General features: G+C 39.4%; 1 protein-coding gene across 12 annotated transcripts in view; it reads left to right on the top strand.

Annotated features, from left to right (window-relative positions):
* The window catches only part of LOC124858842 (regulating synaptic membrane exocytosis protein 1-like), a 123,303-nt gene that overhangs the window by 71,974 nt on the left and 25,150 nt on the right, over nucleotides 1–26,179 (top strand). For 3 of the 12 annotated variants that reach the window (XM_047351109.1, XM_047351103.1, XM_047351106.1), the window contains 15 exons: nucleotides 1,075–1,115; nucleotides 3,120–3,233; nucleotides 3,313–3,412; nucleotides 3,595–3,718; nucleotides 7,840–7,857; nucleotides 9,956–10,002; nucleotides 10,793–10,908; nucleotides 10,989–11,119; nucleotides 11,328–11,499; nucleotides 13,588–13,735; nucleotides 13,960–14,016; nucleotides 15,361–15,529; nucleotides 15,820–15,924; nucleotides 17,126–17,185; nucleotides 20,723–20,812. In XM_047351109.1, coding sequence (XP_047207065.1) covers nucleotides 1,075–1,115; nucleotides 3,120–3,233; nucleotides 3,313–3,412; nucleotides 3,595–3,718; nucleotides 7,840–7,857; nucleotides 9,956–10,002; nucleotides 10,793–10,908; nucleotides 10,989–11,119; nucleotides 11,328–11,499; nucleotides 13,588–13,735; nucleotides 13,960–14,016; nucleotides 15,361–15,529; nucleotides 15,820–15,924; nucleotides 17,126–17,185; nucleotides 20,723–20,812 — 1,492 coding nt within the window. Of the gene's footprint in view, nucleotides 1–1,074; nucleotides 1,116–3,119; nucleotides 3,234–3,312; nucleotides 3,413–3,594; nucleotides 3,719–7,839; nucleotides 7,858–9,955; nucleotides 10,003–10,792; nucleotides 10,909–10,988; nucleotides 11,120–11,327; nucleotides 11,500–13,587; nucleotides 13,736–13,959; nucleotides 14,017–15,360; nucleotides 15,530–15,819; nucleotides 15,925–17,125; nucleotides 17,186–20,722; nucleotides 20,813–22,862; nucleotides 22,947–26,179 lie in introns of all 12 variants that reach the window. The other 9 variants (XM_047351115.1, XM_047351105.1, XM_047351104.1 and 6 more) reach the window with 9 other exon arrangements.

Raw genomic sequence — 26,179 nt, 5'->3', positions numbered from 1 at the left:
ACTTTTATAGAAATTGTTAGGAAGGACAATAATTGTGGCACAAGTGATTTCCTTCTAAAACGGTATCTTTTTTACATGCTCTTTTCTTCTCATGTACTCAAATTAAAGGCTTGATTTTTTTGTTTTTTGTTTGAAATTATGCTATCATCAAACTGTAATAAAAGATTAATTTATTTTCCTATTAATTTTAAATATGAATTTTATCTGTCAAATTTCCATATTTAGTCATAAAATAGTGCCCACTCTGCCATGTGACCCAGGATTATATTTATGCCATAACATTAATGCCTGTATTTTCTATAAGCTGCAGGACATTATCATTTAGGATACACAGCATTAGTACAGGTGGTGGTTACAGCGTGTTAACTTCACTGCTTCCCTGCTGCTGGGAAAACGTGGTTCTGTTTTACTTCGCGTCATGGAAGTGTTCCTGAAGTTTTGCACACATTGCAGAAGCAAACTGCTCCATTGGTATTCCCAGATTTGCTTGTATAAAACATTATCAACATGGTCCGAAACCTGAATTTGGTGAAAGCAACTTGAATACCAGATTTATTTTGCTTGCTTTCTGCAGGTTTACTGCATGTAGCTCTCCTGCTTTCATTTTGTCAGTACCAAATCACCCAATATTGCCAATTTTATATTTGAATAAATGCTTTATACTTTCTCATGTTCAGTGTTTCCTTTTAATTACATTTTTAAACATTAGTAGATTTGTTTGTTTTGATTCATTCTGACCACCTTGAAACCTCAGTTCCTGTTTTTTCTATGCATTCGTCCTTTACATATCGGTTGTCTGTGCAGCTAATCCAAAACATCCAATCTGTAAAGTATCTGGGGAGGGATTTAAGGCGTTTGATTTCGTTGCCACCTCTGTCCTGCTGCTTTGTTGATAAATTTCAAATTCCCCGACTTAAATATTTAGTAAACTCGACCCTCTCTGTCAGCAGGTGCCTTGGGAAGGAACTGTGAGATACTTTGAGCTGTATATGACAGAAGGCTCGTGTTTGTATGAAGGTGGTAGTCTCGACTGCAACTTCTTCAGTGTGTGAAATGGTCTGTTTTCTGTTGCAGGAGAATGGGAGTGCCATCCACATGACCCCACAGGATGGCATGTAAGTCACTGTTATTCGTACCTCAGTGTGATGCTGTTCAGAGTTTATATCTGAGTCACTAGAAGAGTTAGTGGCATGTCAACCTTCATGCACATGTACAGTTCTAACTCATTGTGGGCATTAATGTCATTGTAAGTTTGGGCTATTAATCATTTACTTTAACTTTCCTTTTTCCAAGATTGAATGAAGATGCACCATACAACTTCAATCATTTTTAAACATTAATTGGGTACACACATTTGAATTTATTGTGGATTTTCCCTAATCCATTCAGGATCAAAATTACACATAATTACAGAAATATATACTTGAACCTCCACTAATATTTGTTTAAATGTCACTTAGTTCAACCTTTCCTATAGACTTTTTGTTGCCAATAAAAAGATTGCTTGGCATTATTCTGGCTGGATACTTTACTTCCCTTCTTGGCAAAATCTTTCATATAAATCAGGAGCTTTCTTTACAGCCACGACCCTTAATGACGTAAGGATCGAAGCTGTTGCGGCTTTGAGAAGACCGTCCCAGAAGCTTAAGGTTGCTCTGCTGTATCCATTCGAACCGGTTTTCTTGCACATTTGGGATCATTTACCTGTTGAGTCTAACTTTCAACTATGTAGTTGTTTATTTGAGGTGGGGTTTAAGAATTTGGAGGTAGTTCTCCTTCACTATTCCATTTATTTTCTCCGATACACCAGTACCACTTGTAGCAAAAAAAAACACAGCATAATACTGCCACCACTGTGCTTGACAACCAGTGTTCTTCAGTTTTTCTCCCATTTACTCCTCCAATCATACTTCTTGAAACTTAAGACATTTAGCTTCTCCATGCGCAGAGCTGCAAATTTCAGTTGAGGTTTAAGCTGTTGGTTTTGGATCATACGTCATTCCTGGTCGGCACCCGACTTCATTATGGACATTGACTTTGGTGTTCCAAATAAGGGTTTGTCTTATGTCAAAAATATATCGTACACTGTGTCTCAAACTGACTGACTCCAAATAATTAATTTTAATTCCAAATTAACAACAACTCTCAGGGAAAATGAACTCATGCTACCTAATGCAGACAGTAGCAACATTTTGTATCATGATTATTGTGTGCAAATTCTTCTGTTATCAGTTTACCTTTAGCATCATCGTCACTATTATTATCAGTGGCAGTAGTTAAAATATTTTTCAGCATTTCGCTACACTCTCACCAACACACTCCAAATGACTTCTGTAATAAATAATATCTGTCAGGGATAAATTACAGCCTGCAGCCTGAACACCAATGCACCCAGTGCTCAGTTGACAGTTTTAAAGTCCAACGTTCAGCTACATGTAACACTTGGTGCTCTTTGGTAGTTTAAATATCTCTGCCTTACTTTCACTGTCTTCTGCTTAAATGTCTGCTGTGGTGCATCTGAGACGTGGGATTTGATGAAGAAACCTTTTTAGTGTTTTAAACTATGTTCGCGAAATATTAATTTAATTTTTAAGCAATAATACTAACAACCTACTTCATAGAATCATTTGAACCAGTTACCATTTTATCCTGGCTACATAATGGTGGGTTCCTAGGTTGGTTCCAGAGGATCCTAACCAGTTTCTTTCAGTTGAGGCAGACACTTTAGACCTTCTCCAAGACTTTAGCAAAGTGATGACACATCTGAGTAACTTGTGCTCGAATAGCCATTTGAACGGATTCATCTTGGAATCTCCAGCTGTATAGAAATAGCTCCAGAAATCTGCAACCATGATAAACAGTAAGAGGTCAATAATTCTTGGTCTTGACAGGTTTAGACATTCTAGACCCGTCAGCACTGCCTATTGAATGATTTAAGTGACTGTATGTCCTTATTTAAGCTTGTATGTATAGTTTTCACCTGGTCTGGATCAAAAATTCAACTGTGTGCAACTAGTTGTTTTAAAAACATCAGTCATAAAAACTGAGTGTTTAATTTCATTTCATTTAAACTATTTTTATTTAAACTACTCAAGTTAGAACCCCCTGTTCCTCTGCAGCATCCTGTAACCTGGCAGCCATCCAAGGAGGGAGACCATCTGATTGGACGAATCACCCTCAGCAAGAGAACTGCCACCATGCCTAAAGAGGCTGGAGCTTTGCTCGGGCTAAAGGTCAGAGGCCGTCTGTGCAACATGTGGTTGGGAGTTTCTCTTTGAATTACAGCTCCTTGGTGTGTTTGTTCCTCTCCAGGTGGTGGGAGGGAGAGTAACCGAGTCAGGGAGATTAGGTGCCTTCATCACCAAAGTCAAGAAGGGCAGCCTGGCTGATGTGGTGGGACATCTCCGAGCAGGTAGAGACGAAACCCTCTCAACTGTCCTGAATCTGCAGACTGTTATGGTCGCATAGAAGAAGTTGTTGTATAATCTCCTAATTCCTTCACACACAAACACAGTCAGCGTTCCTACTGTACACATAATTAATTTAAAATATAGTTATGATGAGCAATCACATGGCTTTGACATCTGATTTCAGGGGATGAAGTTTTGCAGTGGAATGGGAAGCTGTTGCCAGGAGCGACCATAAAGGAAGTTTATAACATCATCCTGGAGTCTCAAGCCGAACCTCAGGTGGAGCTGGTGGTGTCCAGGCCTATTGGGTAAGTCAGGAGTGAAACACACTCAAATAAAAGCATGGCATATTTTAGAAAGAAATTAAACACTGTATTCTAGGTTATTATCTGTCTTGCCAGTCAAGGCCAAAGTTTTATTTGGTGACACAAAAAGTTTTTATAAAGTCTGAAATGCTTTTGTTTAATCAAAATCAAAAACTTATTCAAAGAGTTAATATTTACAGTTTTGCTACTTCTTCATGACTTCTGCAACCCCTGATGTGTATGATGTCAACTTCTGGGTTAAGTCCTGTTTGATGAAGGCCCTTTTCTGTCCTGTTAGTGTTTGGAGTAGCTGATCAGGTTTTCTTCTGTTTATCCACCGGATTTTTGTGAATTCTGGAGATTCTTAGACAGTACCAAATTTCAATGTCCTGATCTTTGAGGGATTGGTCACTTTAGACTATAGCCTGGCCTGGTCCACCACCATGCTTGAGAATCTACAGATCATCTCCAGACTGGTCCTTAGTTGTTAAAAAATGTTTATCCTGAAGGAGGTTTTGATCCCATTTTTTATGTAGGGCAGTTTTCTTGGGCAGAATCTGAACATAGGCCGGTCCCTTAGATGAAAAGCAACCCCACATGAGCGTATCAGGCAGATATCCTCAGCAGTCAGAAGAGGGATTCTTCAGAGAAAATACGTCTTCTGCTGTCCATCATTGTACTACTAAAGAAGCCTTCTTGGATGAGAGGTGAAACAGCTTTTAAAGACAGGTCCAGTTGTCTTCTACTTAAGCTCTTACAATGTCTTGTCCAGCATTACTGAGAAGCTGCACCAACATATCCATTTCCTTCCTGAAGAATTTCCCCCAGTTCTTGATATTTTTCCCGGACTAAATTGGTTTCTTTGGTGCTCTTCTTGTATAATGGTTCATGCAGATGGTCTCACACCCCTGACTGTCAGTGTGGTGCAGGCTCTGCACTGGTGGCAACATTATTGTGTAATAACTCCTCATGGGGAGTCGTTCCCTAATGCTGGACTCTCTTGAATATCCTGAAGCTCTCTTCACTGCTGTTAAACCTCTCACCTCGAGGTTCTTGATTATCCAGAAAAATGTTCAGGTGAAATCTTCCTAGCAGCAGTTTCCTGCACGTGAGTGCAATCTCTCTTTGAAGGTAATCGTTGCCAACACCAGAAGAAAATCGAACGCACATCTACACCCTCTTTTATAGCATCAGCATGCTAATCAGATTGAAGGTGATTTCCGCTGGATCTTAATCTGTGCTCATTATACAACTGTACTAAAATTCATTTAGCTTATCAGGTTGTGCATAGATTACATTGAAAATTATCTGCTATACAGCAAGCTTTTTAAGCCAATACAGCTCTTTGCAATGTATAAATCTGCATCAGGTCTCTCTGCCTGATATTTAGTAGACAAGGTTAACTGTCAGCACAAAAACTGAATCTGCAAAGTTTGTAAAACAACATGTCACTGAAAAAAAACATTTGGTCATGGCTCAGTGTTGATTGAAAGCTTATTCATGCCGGCAGCTGTGATTGTAATGCTGAAACATTTAAGGAAACTGAAACACCGGAATGAATTCTAAGTTTAACGTACGGATTTAGTTCAAATCCAGAACACTGCGAAGCTCTACTCGTGCCTGAGGTCTTTATGTTTTCATTTTATGTCTCATGTCCCCTTTAAGGGAGAATCAACTGATTTTATTTGTAAGGCAGCATAAGTTTAACTGTTAATGATTGAATATAAAGTCCTGTGGGCATCACAAAGACAAACCATAGCTGCATGTAAGTTTTTGTCTACCATCTTGTAAATAGGTTAAACAGGTCACAAACTTGTATCTGAGGGGTAGGTCATTTGGCCTACCTTTTTAGGATTGATTCAGTTTTCATTTTGATCGAGATAGCTGATTAATTCTCTTAATTAGGTACTAATTGAGCACCTTTGTTTAATTTGGATAAGAACATGTTCATTAATTGGAGATGCTGTCAACCACCATGATTTTCTTTGTGGAAATTATCTTTAAAATGGCATTGAAGGGCAAAATATTATTTTATTTTTCTTTGTAAATGTTGCAAACGTTCCACTTTTGCTTTTCAGCTGACCTGCTCTGTGTAAAATATCTCTGGATGTCCCTGGATGATTACTGGATGATCCAAGCACAGCTGAACACTGTTAAAAATAAAGTATGGGTTTACAGTGCCTTGCAAAAGCATTCATCCCCCTTGGTAATTTTCATGTTTTGTTGCCTCACAATCTGGAATTAAAATAGATTGTTTGAGTTTTTACCATTTATTTACAGAATATGCCTAGATCTTTGAAGATTTTTTTTATTGTGAAGCAAACAACAAATAGAACAAAATACCAGAAAACCTCAGTACTGTTCACCCTCCCTAAAGTCAGTACGTTGTAGTACTTTTGGGACAATTACAGCTCCAAATCACTGTGGATGAGTCTCTATGAGCTTGTCACATCTTGCCATTGGGATTTTTGCTCCAGGTTCTTCATGTTCGGTGGTTTTCGCTTGTGAACAACAATCTTTAAGTCAAACCACAGATTCTCTGTTAGATTGAGGTCTGGAATTTGACTAGGCCATTCCAACACATTTAAATGTTTCCTCTTAAACCACTCGAGTGTTGCTTTAGCATTATGCTTCAAGTCATTATCCTGCTGCAAGATGAACCTCCATCCCAGTCTCAAATCACAAGCAGACTGACACAGGTTTTGCTCAAGAAAATATCTCTGTATTTAGCACCATCCATCTTTTCATCGACTCGTACCAGTTTCCCAGTCCCTGCTGCTGAAAGACATCCCCACAGCATGATGCTGCCACCTCTGTGTTTTTTCGAGGAGATGTTCTTGGTAGAAATGGGATGTGTTGGGTTTGCACCACACATAGCGTTCTCCTTGGTGAACGAAAAGTTTAATTTTAGTCTCATCTGAGCAGAGCACCTTCCTCCATACTTTGTGTCTTTTGGCAAACTCAAAACATACCTTCTTATTTTTAACACTAAGTAATGTTTGTTATCTGGCCGCTCTTCCATAAGCCCAGCTCTATGGAGTGTACAACTTATTGTGGTCATATGGAGAGATACTCCAGTCTCTGGTGTGGAAATCTGCAACTCCTTGAGGGTTACCTTTGGTCTTTATACTGTCTCTCTGATTAATGTTTCCCTTGCCCTGTCTCTTGGCAGGTTTGCTGTGGTACAATGTGCTTTCCATTTGAAGATGATGGATTGGATGGTGTTCCGGGGGAACATCAAAGATTTGGATGTTTTCTTTATACCCCCACCCTTATTGTACTTCTCAACAACTTTGCCTCTGACTTGTTTGGAGATCTCCTTGGTCTTCATGGTGTGATGCCTCTTGCTTATTGTTGTTGCAGCATCTGGGGCCTTTCAGAAAAGGTGTGTTTTTACTGACAGATCATGTAACCCTTGGATGGAACACAGGTGGACTTCATTTCTCTGATTATGTAACTTAAGAAGGTAATCGGTCGCACCAGAACGTTTTAGGGGCTTCATAGCAAAGGGAGTGGATACATGTGCACAAGCCAATTTTCGTTTTTTTCTTTTTCAATGTTTTTTTTTTTGTCATTTCACTTCACCAACTTAGATTATTTTTGTGCAGATCCATCACATAAAATAAGATTAAAAAACATTTAAATTACAGGGTAAAATTGAACAGAATAGGTAAAAAGTCAAGGGGTTGAATACTTTTGCAAGGCACTGTACATTTAGTCTTTGTCATCTAGTGTTTAAAAACAAATTTAAGTGTTACCTGATGTAGATGCTTGACTGCTCTATTAAGCTTTTAAAATATGAAAAATAAAATTGTGAATTTAATATAATCAGAATCTTTTAGTCAAATTTATTTTGATTAGATATGATTAGACACTTTTGAATTCTTAATGATTAATTTTTATTGTTTTGGGTTGTCAGGATAAATGCAGCAAAACCGAAGAACTCTCCCAAAGAAACATAAATGTGTTTGAGTTACTGTTCATTATAACTTACATGTTGTTTGGATTTTGCTGACATCACATATTACATATTTTTTGCTGAATCAGATATAACCTCATATACTAGCAGAGGGAAAATAATTGAAATTCTGAATCTAATACTTTCTTTCCAAACACTCACGAAGGGTTTATAGAAAATTTCAGTAAGTAATTCAGTTTTTTTAAGGAGCCTTTAATCCTCTCATTGAAACTATTTTGGCTTTACAGATGCCATTTTGTATCTCCTAACGAACTGCCCTGAATATCATTCAGTACTGATGGACACTGATCAAATTGCGAGTTTTTGTCAGAGTTGCAGAATTAAGAAAATTGATGAAAAGTTCTCCAAGTTGACTTCATGAGATCCAAAATGGCGACTGGGAAACATTCATCATTTTAGCCACGCTTTTGCAAGAGTTCAGGTTGCCTGTGCAGAAAACTAAATACCTGTACCTGCAGCATCTCTGTGACTGGTGAGCTCTGCTGGAACATTAGGAATCATGAAGAAAGCTATTTTATTAAATTTATGTTACTTATTTTATATTTTGGTTTTGGAATGAGCACAAAAGCAACTCATAGTTCATGAAACACTTATCAGTTTAATATTGGATATTTATTTAGATAACAAACTGGATTTGGCATTGTGGCCTGCTGTTACATATGTCATTGATTCAAATATGGTAGGGCATTTTATGTCTTATACAGGTGTGCTTTACTGGGTGCTGGGTGTACATACACATATCTACATATTGTTTCTTTACCTTTTAATTTTACTTCCTCAAAAGTTTGTATATTTGTACTTAATGTTTGTACACTGTGAGCTTGTGAATCCAAAGTCAAATTCCATGTTTATGCAGCAATCTTGGCCGATAAATCTAATTCTGATTTCCTTCATTTCCTCAAAATAATTGAAAAACTGATGAAAGCCTAATTATGATTTATTCATGTCTCAAACATTCACAGTTTTTAGGTTTTATGATAAAATTACCTCTTAAAGTTGGTCAGATAACAAAATTAAGTTGAAAGTTCTCCAGATTTGAACGCCGCTCATGGATGCACTTATTGGAACATTTTTGTGCACAGTGGTGACTGTACAGTTAGGGACACTAACCAGGTATTGCAAATCTCTTTTGTCTGCAGAAAACATGGCTGCACAGTTTAGGTTTGCAAAGTTGCTTCTCAGCGATTAACAAATTCCAAATCTTCTGGAGAAATGTCCTCATACAAAAACAGAGTAAATATGTTTGCTTAGTGCTTTGTGAAAACATGAACACCTCCTACCAATTTTAAGCATGGAGGCGGAAGGCTGATGATTAGGGCTTGTTTTGCAGGTACAAAACCTGGAAACTTGGATGTCAGAAGGTCAATCATGACTCCATGTGTTTTAAAATTTTAAAGTCAGATGTGCAGCTAACAGCTTGGTCCATATTGGATAATGCAAAAAGACAATGATCCCAAGGACAGCTGCAAATGTTCAACAATTTGTTACAAAGGGCCATTGAGAGGACAGACTCAATATGATTGAATTGCTGTGAAACTATGATTATGACTTTGCATAAAGGAAAAAACTCAATGGACTGAGGTGACTTAAAGAGATATATGGGCAAATGTCTACATAATCATATGAAATGGTTTCATAGTTCTTCTAAAACCTCAGATAATTGAGATTATTATGCATGTTTCTTTATTCTTATCAAATGCATAATAAAACCAGATAAAATGTTAGGTGTTCCTGTTTATCTGGGGTAGTATTTAGCTCCTTTTAAACCCAGATTATTTCATTTTATGGCTCGAACAACAAACCTCTTGAATAAATGAATCTGTCTGTTCTTTCTTTTGAACATTACTAATCCAACACTGGCCTTATATATTTTAAAACTTTTATCTAAAATTTATAATTCACACTGATAAGTGCTTCACGACTTGTTGATTTCTTTTTGGTGCATTAAACACTGATGTTTCCCATGGGTGATGAAGAAGTCACTGGTTTTTGTCCAGTCCTATTTTAGCTCATGGCCTCCAGAAGTTATAATAATAATTGACTCAGGGAAACACTGTAGTCACAAGAGGAGCATGCCTCACATCTTCCCTTCTTCTTCTCCATGATACTTTCCATCTGAGCATTGCAAAAACTTTAATAACAGTGAAGCCATTTTTTTAACTGCTTGCATGCACTTTTTGTCAGTTTCATTTCTGATGTACTTAAAACTATCTAAGAGGCCAACATGAGTGACATCTGTTCTGCTTTCAACTCTTTTTCAGTGATATCCCAAGAATCCCCGACACGTCCCACCCTCCATTAGAATCTAGTAAGTATCCTCTCTAACATGCTTCTTTCTTTGTGTGTTTGAATGTTTGTCTCGGTCCAGATAATCTAACCAGTCAACTGACAGCTGCTCTTATAAGATCTGCTCTCATGAACTTGGTGTACCTGGTAGTTGAACGCTGCACTGTTTTTTAAATGCACTTACTACTGTTTTTTTATGCTCAGTGAAGTATTGCAAACCACACGAATTATTTCTTTTTTGGTTTTCCAAAATATATCTACCATCAGTCTTCACTGTAGCCTTAGATCACCAGAAATCCCAAAACTTTTTCAAACTGCTAAATAATAAGAAGCAGGTGGGTTTTCAGCCTCCTGTGTGTTATCATTACCACTCATTCTTGCATGGCCTTGGTGTGGAGAGCTTTAGAAATTATCTTCATCTACTTGTTTTCTGTTGAGGGTGGTGATTGATTTTGATGTATTCCTCTTCTGTGCTGTGACAATTCAGGACAAATGCTTGTACTGTTACACCTTTACACTGTACACTGTGGGTTTAAAGGTCAGCAGTCCTTTAAACACAAAGCCGCTATTAGAGTATAAAACGCACCGTCACTGCAACACCAAAGCCTGCTGGACTTAAAGTGAAGCAGATTAATTATACTTTGTCATCATGAAAGACTAAGCTCTATTCTCCCTCCTGCATGGTTCTCATTACTACTACAAGTTTCAAATTTTAAACATATTTTAGGATTTATTTTTTACTCTCCTGAACATTTCTGTTAAGAACAGCTGATCTTCCCCTTCTTGGATTACAACCATTTGTTTTTTCCTAGCAGGTTCCAGTTCTTTTGAGTCCCAGAAGATGGAGAGACCATCTTTAAATGTCCTGTCTCCCTCCAGTCCTGGGATGCTCAGAGATGCTCCTCAACTGATACCAGGGCAGCTATCGGTGAGTGTGTTCGCTGTGACTGTCCTAGGCTGCTTTGAAATCCTGAAGTGAACTTTTCTGGATGTGCATTTCTCATCTAGGTGAAGTTGTGGTACGATAAAGTGGGTCACCAGCTCATAGTCAACATGCTGCAGGCTGCGGAGCTTCCTCTTCGGCCTGACGGACGCCCCAGGAGTCCGTATGTAAAGATGTACTTCCTTCCTGACCGCAGGTAGGTCAGCCAACCATCTCAGACGATCTACATTGTTGGACTTACTTACTTATAGCATACTAATCAGGTTTCTGAAGTCTCATTTTGATGCTTTCAGACTAATAGTGTGTATAACCTGTCTAAAGCTGTATTTTTAACCTAGAGGATATGTAGTAAAAGTCCTCTGAAAGTGAATTGTCATCAGCTGTGTACCTGTACTATCATGCAGTGACAAAAGCAAACGAAGGACAAAGACAATGAAGAAGACCTGCGAGCCCAAGTGGAACCAGACCTTCGTCTACACCCACGTCCATCGCAGGGACTTTCGCAACCACATGCTGGAGCTTACTGTTTGGGACCAACCCAGGTCACCTGAGGAGGACAGCACCTTTATGGGAGAGGTACCTCACATAAAGGACTTTAGTATACAACTTTAATTGGTAATGAAGGTTAAAATCTTTCTTTGATAACTTGGGCTCTGGTCTTCAAGCTACACACATGCTCATTTTATTTAAAGTGGTCTTCAGAAAATATAGTTTTAGTTTAAAGAAAAAACAGTACACCCTTTCTCAATTCAAGAATTTTTTGGTGTCAGAATATAAAATGAATGATAATTTAATCTCAAGTGTACAAAAGCACACAGCCGCCTCCAAGTTGTCGTTATTTAGTAAAAAAATATAGTAGAAAAATTAAGTACACCACATGAGTTAAAAGCATGGAGATCCACTTTTAACGATCACATTCAGCAGTTGTTTTCTGCCTGATTTTATCTGTCTCTAATGTTACTGTGGCCCACTCTTTGGGCTTTCCTTCATTGACTTTTGCCGACATCTGTTTCTGTGCAGCTCTCTAAAAGTCATCACATTATTTAAATCAGCTTGAGGTCTGGACTTTAACTGGGCCATTGAAACAACCCAATTCTTTACTATTAAAGCCATTCTGTTGTAGATTTGCTGCTCTGTTTGGGGTCATCGTCCTGTTGATGACCCTGATTGGGCCGTTTCAACTGTCTGGCAGATGGTCTTTCATTTGACTCTTTTGTAAATAGAAGAGTTCATAGTTGATTCAATAAGTGTAAATTGCCCAGGTCCTGTGGATGCAAGGCAGTCCCAGATCATTACCGGTCCTACCCGTTTTTCTTCCTTGGCATGGCACATGTATTTGCAACTCTTTCCCAAAACACAATATTATTCATATAACTATTGTTCCCTGAAGTACAACACAGTACTTCAGGGAACGAGTAACGAAGTACAACACACGAGTATGGGATATCAGGACCTACATGTCCTGGCTGAAGCCACCTCTAATCACGCCTCCTAGGCAAACTATGTAATAACAGGTGACAGGCCCCACCTGTACTATATACCTGTCAGCTCTTCAAAGAGCCCTGCTGAGCAGCAGGGCAGCCATGCGTTGTACTTCGTTACTCTCCTTCAGGGAATATTAGTTATATGCATAACATTATGTTCCCTTTCGGTCATTCACTCAGTACAACATGAGTATGGGACATATATAAACGCTCCGCAGAACAACCATCAAACCTGGGTCATGCACAGCATACTAGTGCAGCACTTCATACCCAACAAAAAGGACAGAGTGAACCACAGAAGGGCCTGTCGCATCCAAACGATAAAACTGTACAAATGTGCGCGGCGAAGACCAGCTGGCTGCAGCACAAATGTCACTCATGAGCACCCCTCTAAATAGGGCTCAGGAGGTTGGTACGCCCCCGATGGAGTGAGCCCTCACACCACGGGGCATCGGGCGACCCCTGCTGCTGTAAGCTAGAGAAATGCCCTACACAATCCAGTAAGAGAGTCTCTGTCTGGAAAGAGTTTTCTCCCTTGCTGGGTTAGCAATACACACAAGCAGTTGATCACACAACCTCACAATCTGTGTATGGTCAATGTAAATGCGCAGCGCACGCAAAGTGCACAGGAAGTGTAACCTCTTTTGTTCCTCAGATGTAAAAGGAGGTGAACAAAAACTAGAAAGCTCTATTGTCATGGAACTGTAGTCAGAAGGTATAACCTTAGGAAGATAAGCTGCATTAGGTTGCAAGGTAACCTTGGAGGGTCACAAAGAGCTTCTAGTACCAGTTTGAGATCCCATTAAGAAAAACTTAGTTTAATCACAGGTCTGAGTCTACGAACCCCCTTTAAGAAACAGCCAGAGGATGAGCACCCATCCACTCCCAGTGCCACCACGGAGGGTTGAAGCCTCCCCTCTCTCACCCATCACCCAACTCCTACTTGTATAGAGCTGATGGTCAGTTGATCAACTATATTTTTTCAGAGGTACCTGGCTGCTACTTTTCATTCCGACTCATTTGGAGGCCTGTTTTATGTTTTGATAAACTTGTTGGACTTAAATAAATTTAAAACCTGGTAGAGAACAGATTTTAACATGTATGTTAACATGTATTGGTCAAATTAACAAACAGCAACCGTGAACAGCTGATCTCTTTGTTTCCATTATGACCTGAACAGATTCTGATTGAGCTGGAGACGGCCTTACTTGACGACAAGCCTCACTGGTATCCTCTTCAAACCCATGATGTCTCATCGATCCCACTGCCTCGACCCTCCCCCTTCCTGCCCAGACGACATACAGACGCACCTGGCAAGAAGCTGCAACGTAAGTCTGAGTCCGCAAACACTTCATATGTATTCATAACTGTCACATTTCCCATCTGTGTGTGAATGTGCAGGTTATTATTAATGTTGTGAAGCAAAGTGTAAAATGTCTGTGTTTTTATGTCTGTTGTTATCAGCCTTCCCCGATGCTACCAGGAATGCATCTGTATGTCTGTGGTGCATTCACATATCTCTGTGCGCATGTGTGTATTTATGACTGTTTAGGTTCTCAGCGTGTAACAGAGCCTGAGTTTGATGAGCATACAGCAGTAGTCTCTAAAGGTGGGTGGGGATCCTTTCTTGCAGTTTCATTCATTGCCCCTCTGAGCTTTTAGTTTTGATTTTTTATTTGTTCATGTTTAGGGGTAGTCTTGGCTACCTGAAAAGTTTGGCCTGCAAAGTGTGGTTTTATGTTATGCAAAAATATAATATCATCATATAATGTGCCCATGCAAGATGGTAGAACAGTAATGGAAACGATCTGATTAATATATGGCCCTACAAAATTATTTTATTAGTTAAAGTAATAATTTTGAAGCACTCTTTTATTCAGTTCGAGCATTTGGTCTTTTGAGTTAACACTCTCATTGATTATCGGTTAATTCTGATTACCCTCTTATAGACTATTGTCTCAAATTCACCCCAAACCACTTTCTGTTTTAATACATCCAAGGCAGCTACATCCAAGCTACTATCTTGCAACTCATCCTTCTCCAACACACCTTTATCACTGAATGGGTTGTTTCCAGACTTCTGCAGAGCTGAATGACGCGCTGATGAGGAAATTCAGCCATTCTATTCAGGTTTGTTGGAACAGGGATGCATTTAAAAATTGCAGGATAGTAGCTCTCGAGGACTAAACTTGGGCACCCCTGATCCAAGCTATCCCACTAATGGTGGCTAATGCATATTCCACTCAACCAAGTATCGTGTTGAAAGCACTTTGCTGCCATCTTGTGGTCGGAGTTATACCCAGTATTGCTTGACAGCAAAAATAATAGTTCTGCTGTCCTTGTAGGATTTTAACATTTACTCCAACCTTTAGCTAAAGTCTTAGTTTGCAATTAAACTATCTCATTGTACAAAAGTATATGTGATGACTGTCATCAATAACAAAAAAACCTGATGTTTCTCCAAACTTAATGAAAAGGCAAGACTGAAACTGGTCACAGAGGCTGCCAAGAGGCCAAAGGCAAGACTAAAGAAAGAAATTTCTAACAAGCACTGGTTGTCTTCTATATGTGACTGTTCTCTGTTTGTCTGCCAGGACAAAATCCTTTTCTTCCAGAGAAAACATCCAGGGAAGACTTTGTTATGGTCAGATGAAACCAAACTTAAACTTTTGAGCCTGAACTCTGGAAGGCATGTTTGGTATAATTACAACACTTAGCATCACCGAAAGCTAAAACATAGTTGGTGGCAGCATCATGCTTTGGGGTTACCTCTCTACAGAGAGAACTGGGTTTATTTTTCAGTTGTGATGAAATTATGAAAGGTTCCAAATATCATTTAGCTGTGATGTAAAACCTTCATGTGCCTGTTAGAAAGATCGTATGTATATAGAGCTTTACCTCTGATTTGGTATTCCTCTGTGTGGGCACATCAACATTATCCTTATGTGTCCAGCAGCAGATGGGCGTGGCAGGGAGAGGCAGCGGGAGTCCACGTCTACCCTGGTGGTGCCTGAGCAGCAGCGGACGCCTTCCCATCACATACGCTCCCGCTCCGTGTCGCCGCACCGTGAGGAGCAGGGGCGGACCATCCGGTCCCGAGCACCCAATGTCCCCACCCAGAGGTCAGAAACCAAGACAAGACTTTGTATGCTCATATTCTTACCAGTATCTCACATGCTGCCCCATCCATAGTGGTCACTTGTAAGACAAAAGAGCCACAACCAAAAAAGGAAAGATGAGATTTTATTGGAAGCCAGGAAGTGGAGTCCATCTGCTAATGAAATGGCAGCGTGATGCAGAACATGTAGTTCTGCCAGCTCTGCTTTTACAGGCTGAGCCAAATGAGCCTCACGTAGAGGCTGCTGCAGGACAGCCTGACCACCAGTCTGACTGAGGTCCGTCTGTCTTTCAGGAGTCTGGACGACGAGCTTCCTCACTCTCGCCGTTCCCGTTCTCCAAACCGCTACTGCGACAATTCCAGAGGCCGGCGTCAGGGGGAGGAGTACCTGGATGACAGGTTTGTGTAAATGTGTGAACACTCTCACCCCGATATATGGAGTTACACAAAAGTATTCACACCCCTTCAAAGTTCACATTTTGCCACATTATATCCACAAGTATTTCTTAGGATTTTGTTATCCTAAGCAACACAAAGTAATAGATATGTGTAAAAATAATAGCAAACGGATGTATGTTTTCCACAAATGAAAATCTTAAAGTGTCATGTGCATTTATAGCCCCCCTGAGTAGTGACTCTGGTTGTATGCTTAGGGTCATCGCCCTGCTAAAAGGTGAACCTCCACCCAAGTCTCAAGTCTTTTGCAGCTTCTAACTCGTTTTCCTTAAGGATTGCCATGCATTTAGCTTCATCCAGCTTTCCTGTCCCTGCTGAGGAAAAGCATCCCCACAGCATGATGCTGCCACCACAATGTTTTGTCGTAGGGATGTTGTGTTCCAGGGTGCAATGCTATTTTCCTATTTTGGCCTCATCTGAAGAGAGCACCTTTTTCCACATGTTTACTGACCACCCTGCATTGCTCACAGCAAACCTAAACTGGAGTTCTTATGGCTCACTTTTAATAATCACCATTATTTTGCTACTCCATTTAATTAGAGGTATTAGAGTAAAGGAGGCTGCATTCAAATGCACAGCACACTTTATAGATGATTATTTGAATTAGAACACCATGAATCCACAATTACTCAATACTTTGTGTTGATAGAATCCCATTAAAACACTTTGAAATTTGTGGTTATAATTGGACAATAGCTGAAAAAGTTCAGGGGTTTAAATGCTTACAAGGCACTGCAATTAGACTAAAAGATATACCCTGTGCCTAATTTTTTCAAAATCTGCCTTTCTTTGGTTGATGATTATGAGCCTGCTGCAAGTGTGTAGTTGTGACTGTGCTTTTTTTCATTTACATTTTCTTGCCTTTCATTTAAACAAGTCGCCCTGTTTTTCTGTCTGTTGTTTTTACTTCTCGAGTGTTTAGGTGCTGTAATTGCAAAGTGATTGCAATGTTTTACACTTTATCGCTGCATTGAAATACAAAAACAGCCCTTTAACTAATAGAAATCTGCCATTTCTGGATGTGTTTGAACAAAATTAGCAACAGTTTCTCTGTCCTGTTCAAATCCTCTTCTTCCTCTGCTTTTCTGTTTTTTTGACTGTTGTTAATTTCCTCATGTATCATCCATCCCCATGGTAACCACAGTGAGGTCATCTTGATCCACCAATCAATGCGAGGCAAAAGTGCCGAGTGCCTGCACACGAGGTAAACTGGCCAGTCCTGACATGTTGTTGGCATATAGGTTCCAGATGAGCTGCATTCTCATATGCTTCGTGTTTTCTCTCATTTTTTTTGTTACTGCATCCCCTTTAAAAAAGTTTTAAAGCTGTAAAAATGTGTTAATGATTTAAAAACACACTATGCTTGACATGTCAGAAAATAGCCTATTTGCACACATTTTACTAACAATTTCATTTCGACGCACACCGAGACAAATAACGCTTGGTTAGAATAGGTCTGCCAGTTTGGTATATCCGTTGAGAAGTCTAATTAGATGCCAAATTTAAATCAGAACTATATAAAAAAAATACTGAATGGCAGTTTTAGAGGGAATCCCCAGGCTGTTTGGCTGTGCTGCTGCTTCAGGTCCACAAGAGGGCACCAGAGGTTTTTGATTGCGTTGCTGTTCTAAGACCACAATGAGGTTGAAGCATGGAATGATTATTGAACTAGTTCAGATGTCTCATCTTGGACTCAGTTCCCTGTTTAACAAACAATAACTTTATCTATTTATTATAATGGTTGTTGCCTGATACATACTCTGCAGCTGCATCTACAATGGTCTTATCTTAATGTTTGAGCACAGAGACAGAAAGGTAAGTCTAACTCTTGAGGACGCATCTGTGTTCTTCTCTAAAGGCATATCTGAGGGAGCTTTTTATACATACACAGATGTGTTTTATGGAGATGTGTGTCTGACAGGGTCAGACATGTATTCTTATCTTTTGGTGCTTTTATTGATTTGCTTTCACCTGTGAGCTTTGCCAGTGATTTTTCTTCATTTTTAGACATGTTGGATCTTTGTAGAGCATGTACAGAAAAGCCTTATTTCTGAGATATAAATGTTGTTGCTGAGAAAGTAAGTATTAAACACCTTAAAATCTGTCTCACAAAATTTACATGAAATTCACTCCAGTTGTCTGTAGCGACTCAAGTATTTCTCACATAAAAATAAATCAAAGCAAACACTGTTTTGTATAATAAAATGAAACCACACAGGGAATAGGTATTGAGCTAATGAAAAGAAGAGGAAATGTAAAGTGGTCAGGTGAGGCTAGAATTTACCTCTGTGGGTGTCACAGCACCACACCCTGTTTGGGTAATCAATGGCACTGGACATCACACCAAAAATACCATAGCAATGGTGAAGTTTGGAGGAAGAAACTTTATGGTGTGGGGCTGCTTTTCCATATATGGGACTGACATATTTTATGTAACTGAAGGAGGATTAGAGAAAGGTACAAGGGGCACTCATGTAAAAAATCTGAAGAAAACTAGTTTTACAGAAAAAACTGAAATTCAAAGGAACTGAATCCAACTGAAATTCAAAGGAAACAACTAAATATCAGAGAGGATGGATAAGGCCCCCAGGGCCTTCTCTACTCAAAGACAGTTTGTGTGCAAGAATGGGTCAAAATCCCATTTTAGCAAATAGTGCAACTAGTTTTTCTATACAGGGGATGTCTTGAAATTGTTATTACCAAAAGAAAGGCTTTTATACTAAATATTAAATACATTTCAGTAAGCATTTTTGGTACTTCTTACCTGTCACTTAATTTTAACACACATAATGTACTTGATGGGCTAATTAGTTTTTTATATCCACGTGTGGATTACTTGAGTTGTGGCAGACATCTGGTGTGAGTTTCATGTCAATAAGCCCAAGAGAAATATTCAGAAAGAACTTTGACTTGTTGAATACTTATTTTCCTTGCTGTACCTCTGTTTTTTAAGTTATATTTTTAAAACACAAATAGAAAAACTAAAGCAAAAGTTTGAATTCTGCATCAGCTGTGCTGAATTATACTAAATAAATACAGCAAATAATTCCTGCTTTCTTTTGTTTCGATGGATGTTTCCATCAACTGTCTCTCCTCCGAATCCCATTTCTCAATTTCTCATTTTCATCTGTCTCATGCATGCCCACATTAGAAGATCTGTTAGATTTAGTAACCCTGAGGTGACACCTCTGTTTAGTATATATATATATATTATCTATCTGGATGTTCTCTAAGAATGTTTTCAGTACTTATTACTGTAACGCAATATCCATTTAACTAGAGAGTCACCAGTCTAATTTTGGATATTTCATAGTTCTTCTATTATTTCATACATGTAGCCAATAAATGCTTTTATCCAAAGTAACTGATAAGTTAGAAATGACAATAGCAGTACCAAAAGGCGTTCCCAAAAGTGTCTGGTGCTTATAAAGAGGATGAGATCAGAGATGAGAGAGCAGAGTGCTTGTCCTACAGCACCCACGGGAAAAACATTTTCAGCATTTGGTGGCCAGTGAAAATGTTCTTTGTAATTTTGCAGAAACCATAATGGAAACAACAAAAATTTAATCACTGTTACTACAGTCACGGGAAAAGCTACCTACACCCTTGCTGCTCCAATATGTCTTAACGCAAAAAAATGGCAGCCAGGTGCTGCAAATTGAAGTGCTTGATTCATTTATCATCGTCATCCTGATCAATAATATAAAAGCTAGACATTTTGGCAGTTTTCTGCTCTGGAACACAATGACAAGTAGGAAAGACAAGAGTAGGGACCTTAGAGAAGCAGCTGTAGCTCTTAGATATTATATGACCCAAACTGGGTCATATTGAGTATATTCTCTAGACAATATGTGGGCATGTCCCATACTGTGCCTGCTAGGAGGTATAGAATAGTATTGCAAATGTCGGGATCATAGCTTATCATGGATTATGCCAAGATTTGTATGGCCTACTGAATTGAATAGTCTGATTTTTATGGATTTGTAAAGTCTAACTGAAAACCACCAAAAACACTGGGAAAGACAAACTGATTATTAATCATAACACCAAATTTCACTAAGCTGGCTACTCAGCTCTAGCTGTGTAATTTAAACTTAAATGTTGCAGTAGAAGCTCTCTTAAGTCTTTTTTTTTGTACTAGCTGTTCCAGTTAGAATCAGTTTGTATGCTTGGTCAGTCTGACATTGCTATTTTTCTGCTACTTTCACTGAAACCGCTTCATGTCCTTGTAACCCGTGGCTTTCTACGTGTGTTAAATGGGCAACTCCTACCCGGAGTAGGAGGAGACAGAAAGCAGTTTTCAAACCTTGGCGTGAGTATCTTCACAGCAACTTTAGCATAGTAGAATTGTTTGAATGTTTTGTTACCAGTTTCACGCTTCATGCATGACAAAAGCTGAGCTGCCATACAACCGAAGGTGGTCTGAACAACATGGCGCTCTATCTGGTGCTTTGATCAAATTTTGATTAGACACAAACAAACAGAAAAATAATCATTAACATGACAAATTACATTGTTTTCTCAGCTTTACTTCATCAGAACTTAGTCACACTCCCATATTTATCCCGACCACTCATGCTTTAGGTTTAGAATTTGGGAAATGTAACCAGACTTCCTTTGAACAGCCTTCTGTTTGTCCATTGTTTCTCTTTGTGTTTGTTTCTGTCCTGTCTTTTGGACTCCTCTTCCTTCCTCCTTCTCTTCCTCCATTGGATGGCATGTTATGCTGTGGTGCATCTAGTGATCTTCAGCCATCTCTGGACAGGGTTAAGAGTGCTAGCGCCAACTGTCTCACTCCAGACAATCATGCCCCCTCATCACAGACTGCAAGGTACCAGCCTCTGCTCCCACCCCATCCTTGTAGTTCCCTTTAGTTTCTCTTGGTGTTTGTAGTCCCTTCCTCTCTGTATATACATACACAATGTTAATAGTAGATTTTCCCCTTTATCACTTACCCCACTTTATCATCTGGCACCTCTCTATTTCTCCTGCAGTTCTTGGACATTGACTGAGTCCTTGAAGTCGTATTTTAAGTTGCAGAGAGTAAGGCAATGGGAAAATTTTGGACACCCTCGTTTCCTACTTATAGTTTCAGTTAAAGAAGTAGCTGAGTGCTGGTAATCAGATCAACTTACATAAACTACCATCAATGTGACCACGTCTGCAAAAGCAAGTAACTAAAGAAGGTTGGTCTGAAGCATGCAGGTGTGTGTTACCATGATGCCAAGGTGAAAAGACTTGGCATTGTGCTTAAAGATTCAACTGTTGCTGCCTATCAATCTGAAAAGGGTTATAAAGCCATTTCCACACGATATGACGTCCATTTCATTAAATAAGGTTATTCTGGAGGGGAAAACATTTAAGACAATTGCCAATTTTCCCAGGAAACAAAAACCCAGCAAATTCACTACAAAGGTAGATAGTGAAATGCTGAGAATAATGACCAAAAAAGGCCAAGAGCTCTATCTCACACCCTACCGGGTGTTAAATGTTAAGGTTCATGACAGGACAGTTAGTAAAACACAAGTGTGGCTATTTTGAAAGGACTGATTCCAACATTCAAAACGAGTATAGGAGCATAACTTAGGTTTGCAAAGTTGCATCTGACTGATCCACAAAACTTCTGGAAGAATGCCATTGGACTTTGGATGCTTGCCCATACTGCACAGCACCATGTTTGGAGAAAACCACGGCAAATCAGCTCAAACTGCTTATACCGACTCTTAAGTATGGTAGAGGAGGGATGGTAATACGGGCTTGTGTGCAGCTGTAACAAAGGAGCACCTTGCAGTCATTGGTCAACCATAAACTCCTGCATACCAAAGTAAACCAACGTGTTCTAAGGTCAAACGTGAGGCCATCTGTCCAGTAGTGGAAGCTTGGCTCAAACTGGGTCATTAATAGGAGAAGGATTCCAAAACCCAGCAGCTACAACAGAATATCTGAAAAAGAAAAGAATCAAGTTGATGCAATGGCAGAGTCAAAGTTTAGACCCCCATCTGACTGAAATGCTATGGTGGGGCCTTAAGAGAGATGAAGAAACAAATGCCTGCGCACCTCAATGTAAAGAAGCAATGTCATAAAGACTACTTCAGTTATTGTTGCTAAACGTGGTTGCACAAGCCCTCGAATCATGGGGTGTTCTTTTTTTTTCCCATTGCTGTAAATCCCTTACAACTACCATTCAGTAAACTCCACTGCTTCAGTTTAAAAACTGTTAAACTACAAAACTGTTATTCATAACTCTGTAGCTTCTAAATGTCATTTATCAAATTACTAGCACTTATACCTAAGTGACACTTGTGGTATTTACAGTACTGAGCACTTTAAAGACTAGATAAAAACGAGGTTCACAATCAAGGCTTGAGCTTAGTTGCTTGACATGCCATCTGCTGAGCTTCAGCCCTTCATAATTCCAACATAACCTCTCCTAACATCATCGAGGTGCTTCATCGAGAACATACAATTCGATTTATCCAAGTGTGTCACATTGTTTGCATTTCAGTCAACACTAAAAGTAGTGTGACTTGTAGGTCACTGTCATTCATCGTTCATACTCACCATGAAACACTAACATTTAATGTTCATTTGACGTCTTCATTCGTGAAGTGTCTTTAATATTTTTTAATCAAAACAAAGTAATTTTCTACAGAATTAAAATAAAAAGAAAACAACTGGCAAATACTTTTTATTTTACTTTCAGGTAATTAAACCCAAAAAGACTAAATACTAGGCTCTCTTGTTTTGCTGGTTATGCTGGTTGCATTCAGTCTCAAAACTACTGGCAGCCATGTCACAAATGATGGTTTTTAGTGATGACAGAATAGTTATGCACTCTGATGTTGTCATGTGGGTGACATATTTTGTATGTGTACATGTACAAAATCTTTCTCCCAATCCCTGCCTCGAAGACGCCCGGCGAGTCCCAGGATTCTTATCCAACATGCTTCCCCTGAAGATGACAGGTAGCCTGTTGTGGATGTTCCTCTCCTTCCTTTTGGAGCTTGACTTGTGCCTTAAAATCTGATGCCAGTATGACCCAAATGATGAAAAAGTTTGTTTAATTCCATTAAAGGGATAAAAATTATTTTTCTACTTTGCTTTTCCCGGTACTATAACTTTCTTTTTTTTCTTTTAAATGTTTTAAAACCCAATTTGTTTTCGCTAAAAGCTGACCTTTACCTCATTGGTTCAGTTGGCCTTAGTAGGTTTAGGCAGATGTCAAGCTCTACATGCTCGAACCAATTCCCTTGCTGAGAGCGGATATCTCTGTAAATAGATTGTAGCGAACCTTTAGACAACGTTTCTAAACCTGTCTTTTCTGATAAACATGTAGTGAGTGACTTTATCTTGTATCCCACACATTAAGCATAATGTAACAGCAATTATAGCTTATAGCTTATAGTTAGAGTGGCTTAGTTTATCAGGGAGGGAGCCTTCCTCCCTCCCTGTTGGTTGGAGTAAGGGGGAGTCAGGTTTAGCCTAAACCGGCTCAGTTATGGTTGAGGTACAAACACACCCTCCATTTCTGCTACCTGTATGACCCCTTCTCTTTTCCAATGGTTGTAATCAGTCTGACAGAGGGAGGTATCCCAATCCTTGTGGTTTTTAGTATAACAATGACCATCAGTGGGACCCTTTGTGGGGTTCCTTGTGACGACATTGTTGTAAATAAGCGCCGTTTAACTAAATAATCTTAACTGAAACTATCTGTGTAGTTATGCTGCTATAGGCTTAGGCTGCTGGAGGACATAATGACCACTTTCACCCTCTTCACTACATTCTCACACTACTCTCCAATTTAGCATTATTTGCTGTTATTTCAGTTATTAACTTTGTTCTCTCTATTCTCTTCCTAGAAGCTACACCTGGCCTGGCTCTGTGTCTACCTGTGACACCTTTCTGGAGACGGGAATCGTCCAAGCTTCTGCTGGCAACAACTTAATGCTCACCCTCTACCGATGATCCACATAGCCCTGTCTTTTAGTGTTTAACCCTTTCTCTCTCCTAGACATGGTGATTGACTGAGCTTAACTGTAACAAACTATGTGCTTTCTTTCAGACTCTAACCTTAAAAACTGGCTCAGAGTTTGTCTGTTCTTTCTTTCTAGATGAAACGACTAAAGGAGCTACATCCATTAACATTTACTTTTCCTTCCCATAGAAAGTACTCCTGGATCAGTGCTTCTGTGTCCTTTTTGTGTCTCTGCTCTGTTCTCTCAAACCCCCAGTCGGTTGTGGCAGATGGCTGCTCACACTGAGCCTGGTTCTGCTGGAGGTTTCTTCCTGTTAAAAGGGAGTTTTTCCTCTCCACTGTCGCTACATGCATGCTCAGTATGAGGGATTGCTGCAAAGTCAACGCCAGTGACTGTCCACTGTCTCTACATGCTCATCCAGGAGGAGTGAATGCTGCAAGTCACTGACTGGATGCAATCTGCTGGGTTTCCTTAGACAGAAAAACGTTTTATCCACTTTGAATAAATAACTAAATCTGACTGCACTGTTCAATGATTAGGATTAATTGGAATGTATGTACCTGACTTTGTGAAGAGCCTTGAGACAACATGTGTTGTGAATTGGCGCTATATAAATAAACTGAATTGAATTGAATTAACCAGCTGCATAATCTTTGGGGTGTACTCTCTTTCAGAAAGCTAATGTATCCAAGTTAAATAGGTGGAGGTGAAACTGTTGGTTCTCTTCCTGTCCAGATGTTCTGATTAAGAAAGTTCCTACACTTTAACAGAAACAAAACGTTAGGCACCCGGAATAAATGATTTTATTTGGTCATGTGGTACACAAGTAAAGTGGGGACCGGTGTGTAAATGGGGCTGGCAGATCGGACACTGGTGGGAAAAGGTGGTGGCATCATGAGTGGAGCATTGTCTTGTCAGGCAGTTGCTGAAGCATCCAAAGACTGATGAAAACACAGATGACGTCAAAACATCAGTCTACATTAAGTTTGCAGAATACAATCTGAAAATTCATAAGTAAACTCTAGACCTTTTTTGTTTCTTCTTCCTTTTATGTGTTTCAACTATTGTTTACTGGAAGATGTGCAGTGTATCCTGATTTTAGACGGTGCAGACAGTAATTATAGGTCAGCAGACACAGATGATACCTTGTAGATGCATTACAAAATATAAGCAGCACTGAATTAAGTTTGACATGATAACATCTTTGGTTTGCACGAAACTGGCTGGTTGTATCCCGCAGTTGCCCAGCATGTTTAGTCTATGGATATAACAGTGGCCTGATGACGGATTGATGTATTTGCCATAAATTGAAACAGCGTCTGTGAAAATTCAAAAACTGGTGGTATGTTTAAGCCCAATGGGAACATTTCCCCAGTAACGGCCATTTTGCAGTATTTTCAATTCAATTCAGTTCCTTTCTGTAGATCCAATTCACAACATGTGTTGTTTCAAGGCACTTTAAAATGTCAGTTCAGATTCCAAGTCAAGTACATACATTCCAATTGATCATAGTTATGAAACAATGCAGTCAAATTCAGCATATTATTCAAATTGGTAACAAAAAGTTTTCTAAGGACACCCAGCAAATGCATCGAGTCAGTGACTTGCAGCATTCACTCCTCCTGGATGAGCCTGTAATGATCGTGGATAGTTGCTTACGTTGTATTGTTGACTTTGCAGCAATCTCCCTCACCAAGTATATCTATTTACCGACAATGGAAAGGAAAACTCCCCTGCAACAGGAAGAAACCTCCAGCAGAACCAGACTCAGTGTGAGTGACCATCTTCTAAGACCAACTGAGGTTTGAGAGAACAAAGCATACACAGAAAAAGTACTGTGAAAGAAAAGTAAAACGTTAAACACAGTAGTAGCTACTTTAGTGGCTTCATCTAGGAGAGAAACACAGCTAAGCACATAAGCTCTGACCAGTTTTTTAGTCTTGAGTATGAAAGAGAGCACATACAGTTAGTCACATTAAAACCTCAGCCAGTAGCTATGTCTAGGAGAGAGAGACAGGGTTGAACACTGAGAGAAAGGGCCAGGTGTCTCACTTATAGAAAGAGAACATTAAGTTGTTGGCAGCAGTAGCTCTGCCAATGCTCCCCCTCCAGGAAGGTGTCACAGCTAAACACCAAGCCAGCTAAGGTGTATCTTCAAGGATGAGAAAAAGCAGATAGAGAACATAAAGTTAAAAGTTGTAACAACAGCAAATAATGCAAAA

Source organism: Girardinichthys multiradiatus, chromosome 22 (genome assembly GCF_021462225.1).
Source record: "Girardinichthys multiradiatus isolate DD_20200921_A chromosome 22, DD_fGirMul_XY1, whole genome shotgun sequence".
Lineage (NCBI taxonomy): Eukaryota > Metazoa > Chordata > Actinopteri > Cyprinodontiformes > Goodeidae > Girardinichthys > Girardinichthys multiradiatus.
Note: the sequence above shows the minus strand (reverse complement) of the source record. Positions and strands in the feature narration are given on the sequence as shown.